Source organism: Sturnus vulgaris, chromosome 1, assembly GCF_052056855.1.
Source record: "Sturnus vulgaris isolate bStuVul1 chromosome 1, bStuVul1.hap1, whole genome shotgun sequence".
NCBI lineage: Eukaryota > Metazoa > Chordata > Aves > Passeriformes > Sturnidae > Sturnus > Sturnus vulgaris.
Window position 1 is genome coordinate 24,237,465 of NC_142243.1, and position 13,013 is coordinate 24,250,477.

The window sequence follows — 13,013 nt, forward strand, 5'->3', positions numbered from 1 at the left end:
ACAGCTGATAATTTGTGAAGTTGAAAGGTAAATTGTTAGGTTTTGGTTTTGTTTGAAAATTATGATTTTATGCTGTCAGTTATTTTAAGCTTTGGAACAAAGAAAACCTGCTGGTAAAAATGTGGAAAACTGAGCCAAAAGCAAGTTCTCCTAAGTTATAGGTGTGACCTTGGATTTATCCCTGCTTGCATTAGAAACCCAAGGACATCCCATTTGGCAGACATTAAAAAATTATCTTCTTGGTGAAATTCCAACACCTAAAGTACAAATAAAAATTTATTTCTCATGAGGTAAAAGTTTTGTGGGTTTCTCCTCCCTTTTTTTTTTTTCTTTGATTTCTGTTTTCCATGCTGGAGTAAGATGTCAGGCTTTTCATGCTAACTATAAGGAAATCATACTGAGCCAAATTTTTTTCTTTACAGTTGAATTGAGGGAAATTAGTTTGGTTTTTTGCATTTTTTGGTTTTAAGCTACTGATTGTCTTTTAAGCTTGCAGAGTAACTGTGCTTTTATTTTACAGGATTTTCTGTGGTATCCAGAAGTTAATGGCTCTATGAGGCAACGTATCAAATCTTGGACTGAGGTTTGTTTTAAGAGATCTAAAATTTGACTTCAGTGTAGTGAAAAGGAGATGTTTACTGGTGCATATGTTCCTGGGTATCTCCTGATCTTCCAAGGATGGCATCATTTGGAAAACCCCTAAGCAAACTAGAAAAACCTAGGAGCAGGCTAATTAATCCTATTAAGAACTAAAAGAATTACAGTCTGGTTTGGCATTTTACTTCCTCTGTGGCTGCAATGACTCCAGTTTAATGTGGCCAGATATTTTGATCTTTATGGGTTCATTCCAACTTGAGATATACTATGATTCTATTATTTTGTATATATGTTAATTTGAGTGTTTCAGAGTGTAGGGCGAAGGTAATTTGCAAAGTCAAGAATTCTTTGATTTTATTTGTTTTCAATATCTTCCTCAATTAGCATACCAATTATCTTATGTGCTTCATGTTATGATGCAGGTTGTCATGTTATTCTATATGTAACTCTGACAACAAGTAATACATTTACAGATTGACAACTAATTTTTTCTTGTTTCTTCCTTTGTTGACCTTTCAATAGCCTGGAGTTATTTAGTAGTAGCTCACAGTCATTATTTTGCTGTCCTGTTGTTCATGTTTGCACAACACCTTCCATCAGGGTAGCTGAAGTTATCATTTGGTTTTCTTTTCCTGTGGTTTCTACAAAAATTGAGAGCTACTGGTTTTCCTTGCTGTGCCAGGATAAAAATGGTACTGAGGTGCTCAGGACTTTTTGTTTCCTTGTGCCCTTGTCCTTGTCCTACATGGAACTGTCAGACTTCTGAGGTGACAATGGTCAGTGCAGTAGATCTAACAGATGTTTGACAATGCTGAGACTAAGATAAAAAGTTCAGTAATGTGATCTACAGTTTACTTGACCTTAGGAGAAGACGTTCAAATAGCTTTTAAAGAGAACTTCTGCTGCTAAATTGATTAGGATTGTAGGTGCTTATTTATACTTCATGCTTTTGTAGATTCTATTACATGAAAATTCGGGTATCTCGAATATACCAGGAGTATGTTCTCTGTAATATATCTGCAATCTTTTGTAGCCATTAGCTGATGGGCAAGTGAGTCATAGTTAATTAAGATATGAGTCTTTAATAATAAGTATAATTTAAAAATATTTTAAGACTAATTTCTTTTTTTTTGTTGTTTCTTAGGGTTCTGTGGCAAAACCTCATATAATTGTAGTAGGAGCTGCCACGGTAAGTTATACATATGTAAGAGATTTTAGTAAAGAAGGAAGTTCTTGTAGGATAGCTAATGTTCTCAAGTTGGTTACATGATCAAGTAGTTAAACACAGTTTATAGTAAAATATCTATTCTCAGCAAATTTGCTGTTACAAAAAGTAGTTTTAAAATACGAGGTGTGCTTTATTATAGCTATGTGATGTACAGTACTTGCTTTTTGTCAGCAATAGTGTTTAATAAGCAATAATTTTCTTTAACCTAGCTAATAGAGTGGATTTAGTTAAAAGCAAATTATTAAAGTACTTGCATACTAACTGAGGTGTATTTTTAATACACCTTTTTCAGCCCCAAAATTCTACTTTTGAGCATGGCCCAGTCTGGGTAGTCTCTTTCACCACACATACATCTTTTTTACGTGTATATATATGTGTGTGTGTATATGTGTGTGTATATATATATATATATATATATGTGTATATATATATATATGTAACGATTGTAATTGTACGTGGATAATTCAACAACTAAAGAGGTTGGAGTTCTGGAAGATTCTACCACTATGCGTTGCAGCATCACAGAAAACGGGGCTGACAAGGACCATAAAAGGTGTCCTTAACCCATCAGTTTGCCATCAGGCAGGACATTTCTACCTGTGTTGCACTTGGCAAGATTCAACCAATTCTTTGAAACTTCCAGAATGGAATTCAACAGGCCCCCTTAATTAGTCTGTTCTTGTAACAAAGTCGAGTCAAACAAATGCTCATCTCATTATTTCCACATTTAATGTCCCTTACTTCCAAATATTTGGGAGTTGGAATTTGGAAAGAATTAGCTAGTATATTTTCATACCAGCTAAAATGTAAAGAGGGGAAAATGTGTCACATTTAAAACAAAATCCTTCAAAAGCAGTTTGGTTTAGAGACAGTTGAGGCACTCCACCAATCTGGAAACTTCTGGGCATGCCCATCAAAGTATGAATTTGCTCATGTGTGTATGTAGACCTCTACACATTTACTGAGGCATCAAAAATTCTCCTTTTCCTTTAGGTGAGCCTTTAGGTTTCCTTCCTCTCTAGGATCCACATAAATATTTGAGCTTTAGGAATTGTTATAAGCCTAGAACATCGTTTCTCAGTCTGAAACTGTAGCATTCATTACTAGGATGATATTTCATACAGAAAATACCATTATATATGGATAATGTTCTGTCAGGCAGAAGGCCAGGTTGCAAAACTACAGGACACTAAGCTAAATAATTCCCTTTACTCGTATGTGTACCTTAGCCATAGATTGTTGCCTTTTGTGGACAGCAGGAGATAGAAGCTAACAATATGCAGGGAGGCTCTGCTCTTTTTAACACTAGTATATTTATACAAAACATTTAATATGATATCTGTAGTTGGACAAAGATAAACATTCCCTATTTTAGGAGACTTCTGAAAAAATAAAAGCTTCAAAAATCAGATACATCAGCAACCTCACCATAGCTGACACTGGTGTGGTAACCTGCCACTAGATTAAACTGGGATGTGTTCTTGGACTTTGCTGCACTTTGAAATTTACCTATATCTTTAACTTAGCTCTTGGGTTGGTCATGCTTCTTTGGCCTGGACATGTCTGTCTTAAGATGACACCTGCATAACAGTTTATAAATAGAAGTAAAGTCTTATAAGCTGGAGGAACTCCAGCTCATACAAAAGTCAGTTGCTTACTTATTTTGGGAAAAGGAGTTTCTCTGAGAATGTCACTACCGTGCTCTGCTTCTTAATTCCTGGCTTCCTGTTGTATGGAATGTGCTGCTTTAACTTCCTGTTAAATACTGTTGGTGTTTCAAAAGTAAGTATTTAGCTGCTGGGAGAAACTGCTTCTTTTTTTCCAGTGAGTTCTCAGAGCAGCTGTAAGTTACTTGGTTTCATGAAGTATTACTTTACATTGAATAATATTTTCAGGAAGTGCATTAATCAGTGTACTTGTCTTATGATGAAATTTTAATGTAGCTATTTGGAGATAAATAGAGTTTGCTACATTTAGGATAATTGTTTTGGTTTTGCTTTTTTTAGTTTTTACTAAATGAGTAGATACAGTAATACCTAAAAAAAATGCTGCATGCATTTTTCATATAGTGTGGGAAATACTTTTCAAAAGTTAGGAGGAATTCTTGTGTGGCTACAGCATTCTCCCATGGATTTCATATAGAAGATTAAACCAGAAGTTAGAGGGGGTCTTGTTTGGTTTTGGGTTTTTTTTTCCCTTTGTGGATATCTGCAAAACAGATGGAAATATTGGAACTTAAAACTGCCATCAAATTTTGTTTGCATGCATCTCTTGCTGTGGTCAGTTTTTTTAGAGTGGAATTGACTGAACTGGCCAAGACTTTTCAATAATAAGACTAGCTTTTCTACCTCATTGTTGGATAAAGCCAGGAGACTTTGAATGAAAACATCTTGTGTCATTTAATTTATGAAAAGTCAAAAGTCAAATATACACATAAGTTGAGTGTTAAATACTCTGTATTTAGATGATGTGATTGAATGTAATTATCTGTCTGGACAGCTGCTTGGTGCAAAAGAATATTTTAGCACTTTTGAATAGAAAACTCAAGAAATCTATCTGTATAGAAATAATGAAAAATAGCTACAAATGGAGCAAGGGAATCAATTAATTAAGGGTCCTCAGACATACAGGTACTGAATTTATTTCTTTATTTCTCCAGTGGTCTATCAAGATTCACAATGGCAGCAACGAAGCCCTTGCACAATATAAAATCAATATCACTTCAATTGCACCTCTTTTGGAAAAATTAGCAATAAGTAGTGATGTTTACTGGGTCTTACAAGGTAAAGTAATGAACAGTAGGTAACAATTTATAACCTCACTGTCCACTGTCTGTTGAATCATTATGTTGTAGGATATGGAAAACTTAATCCATACTGCTTACTTGCAGATTGAAAAAGGTGTTGGTTGAACTTTGGTCTCTCCTTTCTTGCAATCTTAACTAAGATGATACCTAAATAGCTGCTACTACTGATAGAGATTTCAAAGCTTTACCAGGAAAAGCTTTTGCCTTATGAACTCCGAATTCTTTGTTAGCTTATTCTCAGCCTCAACATGCCAGGTCTGTTCTCCCTGTGCTGTGCTGCATACATTCCTCCTGGGAGTCAAGAGCACAGGTGCATGCAACAGCAGTATTCCTGTGTTTTCCTTCAGTTGAATTTTCGTATTATATTAACAATAGAAGAGGTCGAACAAGTGCATCCTCTGTGTATGTCTAGAATGAATAGACACACTCTTGAGAATATGGAGGCTTTAAGTCTCTAGAATGAAACTTGTTTCTCTACACTGTAATGAGACATGATGGCTCAAAATGAGTTAGTGAGATTTTTATTATGGCACCAAGCTTACATTGTTTTACTTTTCTTCAATAAAACAAAAATATTTCACTGAAACTGAACAATGAGTTCATAGGTAAAATGTTCTCTTTGTTTCTCTGCTACAGGATGCAGCATTTTAGATTGTGATCACCTTAATTAAAAACAGGCAGATTTTGTGCCCTGTTAGCAATATACCCAGCTGTACCCTTACAATCACATCAAGTTCCTATGATGGTTCTAGAGATAAATCTGAATCAACAAATCAATCTCCCATTCCTTTCAAAACCATGTTTATTTATACCAGAAGCAGTTAGCAGCCAGACTTGCCCCACCACGTTATTGCTAAGGATCTAGTCCATTTACGTAATCTCTGAGCTCTTTAATGGCCCAAGTGGGAGGAGAAGCAGTGTGTACAGAGTTGTCAAAACATTGATTATCCAAACATAGGCATGAGGTACCTAAAGTAAAGCAATCTGCATCTCACAGAGTGTGTCACAGCAGGAGGTTTTTTACGGGAATTTAAAGACCTCCAGCTGATCTTTTTATCTAGAACCCCACATCACTTTCTTTTAAGCTTTACATAATTTCTGAATCCTGTAGGCAATTAAGTTGACTTTTTTCCTGTAAAACTGACATTCTGCCATAAGTTAAACTGGAATCAGCATGAACAAGTAGAATATGTTTATGGCCTATGACTTATGAGAAATGAGGAGCTGGTTTTTTTCCACAGAAAAAAAGAGGGGTTTAGAATTTTTTTTTTTTTCACATGTCTGTTCTGCTACCTGTCTTCTGCCCTTTTTCCTTGGGAGTCTTTTCTCAGGAGATTCCATTGCTGAGAGAAAGCTTAAGTAGCACTGCACTCTAGCATTATGTGCTATGTGTATTATTATTATTCCTGGATTCAGAGAAATTAAACAAGCATTCTTATCTGGCCAGAGCTTTCTAGTCTGCAACTACGTATGCATTAATAGAGAATGGCGATAAGAACATTTCATGATAAACAGCTCTGGTAACTGTAGCATTTATTCCTTGCTGTACATTTTTTCTGTTTACAATTAAACAATTGTGACCTCTTAAATTAAAGTAGCCTGTGCAACTTGAACTAAGGAAGCTCTTTGATAAGTGGAAGATTAATGTGTTCATTCTTTGTCCCTTCAAATTCAGATCCTGTTTATGAAGATATGCTGAGTGAAAGTCGGAAAATGATCACTAATGAGAAAATAGATGCTTATAATGAAGCAGCTGTTCGTATTCTGAACAGCAGCTCCCGAAATTCCAAAGCTAAAGTTAAAGTGTTCAGTGTATCAAAATTGATAGCACAAGAAACTATCATGAAGTCTGTGGATGGCCTGCATCTCCCTGAATCAAGCAGAGATACAGTAAGTGTTTTTATCACTGGTCAACATTAAAGTGTTAATAGTAAAAGAAGATCTGAAGGGAATGTTCTGAAACTGTAACAGTATGAATGTAATGAGGACCACATTCATCAGGGAATTTTGTTCTGAAAATTGCAGTGGGTAGGAGTGCAGTCAGTTTTATAAGCATTTTAAAAGAACATAATAGCAAACACATTAGTGGATAACTATTTTAAAATAGCTGTTAACCCACTGGATCTTTTAGATCTTGAGTGCAAACTTCATGCTTTCATGTTTATGAATGAGTTAAGGTGGTAATGACTTGTAAGCAGTTCTAAGAAGTAAGTCTTAAATTTTCCCGTATGTGTCCAGAAAATTTGGTTTTGTAAGGAGCATGAAGAAGATAACAAATGCACACTATAGACCTACCTGGTTGCATGGAGTGCCTGACTATTTCTTCTCTTTTACTAACCAATATGTATATGCATGCAGTGAGCCCCTCGGAGCTTTTCAGCTGGCCCTTCTTGTGAAAGAGCTCTCTCATAATGTTACTTTTTTTGGTGGGTTTAAATTGATTTTAAGTACTGGATGAACCGAATGTCATCTTACCACATGTTTCAGACTCACTGTCATGTATTAGAGACTTACATTACTGTGCCTCTTTAGAACCCAAGTTTGTGAGCTGTTTTTTATTTATAGACCTTCTACAGCCAGTTGAAAGAACCCTTCTGTTCTAAGATTAGAGGTTTTTGCTTAAAATGTCAAGAAGAAGCTCAAGTATTTTTTATTTGGAAGAAGTGTTTTGACTGGACTGTTGGATGCAACTGGGTATATGATGGGACTGGAAGATTTTGTTTTCATAATGATAAGAGAGAATTGCATGTCTTATGTCAGCGCATGATGCAGAAGATAATTTCTTTTGATGGAAATGTTAACTTTTTCATTAGAAATTAATTACCAAAACTGCTTATTTTTTTACAGAATGCAATGATTCTTATGAATGTCTACTGCAATAAAATAATGAAGCCCATTGATGGCTCCTGCTGCCAGCCTCAGCCTCCACTCACTCTGATACAGAAGATAGCTTTCTGTTTTTTTACTTTGTCCATTATTGGATATTTAATTATCAGCTTAATTCATCGGAATAATTATCGGAAGAACAAATCATGCACTGATTTGGAAAGTGGAGAGGAGAAGAAACCTGCCATCAGCACACCTAACGTTTCTACTTTAGAGATGCTCTTACACTGCTTTTGCAAACTTGGTCTAATCATGACCTATTTTTATCTGTGTGACAGAGCAAATCTTTTCATGAAGGAAAATAAATTTTACACCCATTCATCTTTCTTCATACCAATCGTCTATATCTTGGTTTTGGGGGTATTTTATACTGAAAATACCAAAGAGGTAATGATCGCCTTGACATCCCGCTTAAAATATTGTTTCCCAATTTGCATGTAAAATAACCAATTTCGAAGTATTCAAGGTTAATTTTTCAAAGTCAGTATAACTTACCTGCAAAAAAATGCCTTCTCAAGCAGTATAATGTTTGCATTGAATTAGATACAAAGGCTTTCTGAAGCCATATGGATGTCACCACTTTAGTGATTCTCACTCTTTCAAACTGGAATTGATCAGAGCTCAGCTAAAAGAGAATTTAAGTAACGTTAAATCTGTGCCCACTAGACAAGACTTTTACAGCTGAGACCCCTTTACCCATAAAGTGGTTTATTGTTTTGAACTTTTTCTCCTCATTTTGTAGATGTTCCTTGTTCTTTTTGGAATAGCAACATTCTTGTTTTGTTTTGCATTAGACTAAAGTGTTAAATAGAGAACAGACTGATGAATGGAAGGGCTGGATGCAACTTGTTATTTTGATTTATCATATCTCTGGAGCAAGCACTGTAAGTGATTTGATTTTCTTTTACTTTTAGGGGGAATGCAATCTGTGTATGTTATTTCAAAAGAAAGATAGTATAAATAGGCATTAGAACTGAATAGGATGAATAAATAATGCTATTGTTTCTGTGGTTTTAAACATGGTGTTAGTAGAATTAGTTTTTCTAATTGTAGATTTGATTAATAAAAACATTTTATGTGTTACTTGACCAGTGAAAAAAGTGTTTCCTCTGTATAGAATATTATATGAATTTCTTTTTAATTGCTAGCAGCTAGAAACTGCTGAAGGTGAACTTTCAAAGAGGCCTTCTCAAGTCTTTCATAACTAGTAATAGAATATGGCAAGTGTAGAGCAATAAATAGAAAAAATTGATTTTAACATCAGAGGTTAGGACACCAAAAGAGCTTAGTAAGAAACAGGGCAATGTACCACAGTGTTTCTTAGTTAAATCTGATTTACTGCAATGCAGAAGTAGCATAAAATTGGGGGAGAAAAGGAAAGCCAAAAACATTTACTGGACATTTATAAAAGGTACTTATTTTTCTCAACAGTTTTTGCCTGTGTACATGCACATTCGAGTTCTGGTTGCTGCGTATCTGTTTCAAACAGGTTATGGGCACTTCTCATATTTTTGGATAAAAGGGGACTTTGGTGTATACAGAGTGTGTCAGGTAAGAATACCTGCCTGCTATTTTTACCAAAAAAATTTGTCAGATAGCAAAGTATCCATAATATATCCATACTCTAAATAATGTGATCACTTTACCAAGGTTTAGACAATAAAAATGGCTGTTGTGTCTATGTAATCTGATCTGTTTAATTGGTAGTGTTTATCTAATACAAACTTAAATGTAGAATAAATAAATGAAAAACTTAAATGGAGAATCCATTGCTGTTTTATTATTATATTACAGTATATAGCAATATGTAAATAATGAGCTGGGTGGGCTTCCAAAGACAGTGTATTGGAACCTACATTTATTAATAAAGAAAAATAATTTTCACACCATAACAATACTGGAGAACTTACGTCATTTTGTGACTTCCCTCCTAGGTTTTGCGGCAGTGCTTTAATTTTATTTTTGTTACACATCTTTTATTGCTGTTAAATCTTACCTTGTCCTGTAACTCAGGTCACTGTGCTTATTAAAAGTATTTTTGCAGCCTGGTAATGGCATTACCCTGGCTTTAACTGAGCTAGCCCAGGTAGCTATGGGGGTGAAAGAAAGACATTAACAACATCCAGTAACGGGAGTACTTGGTCTCCAGCCTGGGAAATAGATCGAGTTAACCTTATTTTCATTGCAATCTCTACCCAGGCAGGTTATGGTAGGGCAGGTCCAGAAGCACATAATCAGCCTGCAGTCTTACATTGCTCTGCTGCTGTCCTTGTGCTACTTTATCCGTGTTTCAATTGAAATGTAATCAGTATGTGAAATGTAAAATACATTGATATTTTGTATAGTGCTAAAGGAACATGTCCTCATCTTTCACAACTTTGCCTCACAGTTTACATATCCTCTGTCTTCTCTCCTCTGACACCCCCCAGGTTTTATTTCGTCTCAATTTCTTGGTTGTAGTACTGTGCATAGTGATGGATCGACCTTACCAGTTCTACTATTTTGTGCCATTAGTCACTGTCTGGTTTATGATTATTTATGCCACCTTAGCTGTATGGCCTCAGATTGTCCAGAAGAAAGCAAATGGTAAGATTTCTTTTTTTTTTCTTTCTGCTATAAAACATTTGCATGTTACTACAACGATAGTCATACAGAAATGGCATTATTAGTAGATCTCAGTCTCTTTGTTATTCAAAATATGCTAAACAGCTGCTCACAGAAATACAGTTTGTCATGGGTGAGTTAGGTCAATTTCAAAAATGTAACAGCTGATGACTAAACTCTGCCTCTGGTTACAGTCAGATTAGAATACTTTTGAATAGGTTTTAATCATCAGAAATGTGTTTTACCAAGAATTTGTACTGAATGGAAATGAAAACCATAGTTTGCACTGTCTGTGCTGGCTGAGGCTGTGCCTGTTGTGTGCTAAGGGTGCAGTGTGAACAGGGAGTGTTTAGACTTTCTCGTTCTGTGTTGCCAAGGTGTCTGTCCGTCTTAAGCACCAATTCTGCCCTTGCTGGCCAAATAAGAATGTGGAACTTGCTATCCTAATACCTTAGATTAAGTGAGCCATCAGAACTATGTCTTGTGGTACAAATATTTTAAATAAAAATTGAAATTAAATTCCAGTTTATGGGTTGCTGTTCATTAAAAAGCATGTGGTAAATGCTTATTATTTAATTTGCCTAAATTAGAATTAAAACCCTAATAGCCTTAAATCCTCATTCCCTATTGATGGAGGAAGATTCCCATTTTACAGCCTGAAGATATGACAATGAAACTTACCAAATATATACCAGGAATAGATGCTGCAAAAATACACCTAAAGAGTAGTTTTGCAAGCTATCTCAAAGACAAATATCTTCAATTTAATTTTTTTTTTTGACGAAGACACTTCTCTTCCAGAAACGGAGAAATGAGTCTTGTGTACTTTGGAGCAATAGTGTACTGTGAAACTAGGAAATCTTTCAATGATAACTTTCAGTTGTTTATGACCCTGTTTACAGCTGCCAATTTACATGGCAGGAGGGGGGAGATGATCTCTCTTGCAATGTTGAGGCTTGGGTAGAGCTTAATATCAGTCGACAGCTTTGAGGAGTAGTCTCAGGCTTGTTTCACCAAGATACTTGTCCTTGATGACCTACAGTTGAACTTTGGAGTAAAACTGGTATCTTAGAATTTAATAATATTTACACTACTTGTTTCACGAGACAAAGGGCAGACATTTTTATGTATATATTTATTTACATTCACCTGGAATAAGGACTACCTGTGCACAGTGTTTAGGAAAGCAGAGGTTTTAAAACAGGGTTTCTGTTTGAACATCTAAATTCTCTTCTTTATGTATTTTGTTCCTGTCTGAGACATGAGGCTTAGTTTAGGCTTAATATACCTTCTTAATTGCTGTGAATGTTTATTATAATGGCATAAAGTAAAATTTAAATGTAGATAGTTATAAAATATTGCTGGTAATATTTGAATATTTATTTATTAATGGATCTATTACAAAGTATAGCTACACTAAATAATTGGCAGTTATTATTTAATGTGTCCTAGGGTTTGCTACTGAAAAATTAATGACAGTATAATGATTAATGTATTTCTTCCTCAGGGAACTGCCTATGGCACTTTGGTTTACTGCTGAAACTGATTTGCTTACTGACATGTATATATTTTCTGTCATATTCTCAGGTTTGTAAATCCTGACTATATTTATCCTTAATGACCTAAGAGTGCATTATTACCTACTATTACCTACCTATGTCTCTACTTTTTGATGTGCTCATAACTTGTGTATTTGCCTCCTGTATCATAAATACAGAAGGGAAAAAAAGGGAACATTTTGATTTCTTCTCATATTTTAATTGGGGTGGGTGCTGGAAAAACCCACAACTGTGTGTCTTACTCATTGGTTTGTTATGTTTGACATATTTTCAATGTACTACTTGAATGTAGTAAATACAAAGACCTATGCTTTGGGTTTGGGGTGAGGTTTTTTTATATGCTTAGAGTTACAGGGTTTTCCAGCATATGGGAATGCATATGGTGATATGATGATAATGAAGTTGTGTGTCTCTTAGAGACCTAGTGTTGGCTTTGATACCACATCAAAAGATTGGTTTTCAGAATAAATCTGTGACTCCTTGCATGCTGTAAGAACAGCTGACACAAGGCAGGGCAGAGTTTGTCACTCCAGCCAGGATCTACAGGGGGGTTGTGTGGTTTTAATCCCTCACTGTTTTTCGGCCTGTTGAACTGTAGTCTTGGAGTGCATGTTCCTTATATGGAGTGCATATTCCTTATCACAGCCTGTCAGTGGAGCTCTCCCTTTGAGGAGCAGTACAATATAGAAGGCGTGCAAACACCTTCAGGTGCGGAAAAACTCTCTCATGTGAAGATTTTTTCTTTTCTTTTTTCTTTATTTTTTTGTGGGGGAAAGGCTTCTAAGGAATCCTGTTATTTTTCTAGTGCCATGTAGCTAGTGAAAAAAGGGTAGAATAATATTAAGCATGTTATTGATTTACATTTAGTAAATACAGTTGACATCAGTGTTAATGCTTTTTCCATGTTTGTCTTTTACAGGGTGCCTTTGAGAAGATATTTTCATTTTGGCCATTGTCCAAGTGTTTTGAATTGAATGGGAATGTCTATGAATGGTGGTTTAGGTGGAAGCTGGATCGCTATGTATGTAACATTCACATACATTTTTACTTGTCTTTTAAATGTATGTTTAAATTTGTGGGAAGAGAGAGGGTTGTTTTCCTTCACTCCAGAGAAAATAGGAATTTTCCCCAGTGTTTAATAAAAGACTAAGCTGCACCTACTGTAGTTCTGAAAGTGTCTATCAAAGCCTTGCTTAAAAGATGGAGGTTGAATTATTTGCTTCTGGATTTAAAAAATGAAGTATAAAGTATCCTAGATCTGTCTTTTCTCAAAAATATTACTGTGAAAATTTAAGACCTGTAGCACTTCAGGCTGTTGAAATACAAGGAAAAT

The 13,013-nt window shown here is 35.3% G+C and overlaps 1 protein-coding gene across 2 annotated transcripts in view; it reads left to right on the forward strand.

Annotated features, from left to right (window-relative positions):
* Positions 1-13,013, forward strand: part of CASD1 (CAS1 domain sialic acid O acetyltransferase 1) — a 28,529-nt gene that overhangs the window by 9,428 nt on the left and 6,088 nt on the right. For both annotated transcript variants that reach the window (XM_088161745.1, XM_088161748.1), the window contains exons 5-14: positions 521-583; positions 1,742-1,786; positions 4,485-4,608; positions 6,307-6,521; positions 7,479-7,904; positions 8,312-8,401; positions 8,949-9,068; positions 9,947-10,103; positions 11,629-11,708; positions 12,600-12,701. In XM_088161745.1, the coding sequence (XP_088017871.1) occupies positions 521-583; positions 1,742-1,786; positions 4,485-4,608; positions 6,307-6,521; positions 7,479-7,904; positions 8,312-8,401; positions 8,949-9,068; positions 9,947-10,103; positions 11,629-11,708; positions 12,600-12,701 (1,422 nt within the window). The remainder of the gene's footprint in view (positions 1-520; positions 584-1,741; positions 1,787-4,484; positions 4,609-6,306; positions 6,522-7,478; positions 7,905-8,311; positions 8,402-8,948; positions 9,069-9,946; positions 10,104-11,628; positions 11,709-12,599; positions 12,702-13,013) is intronic.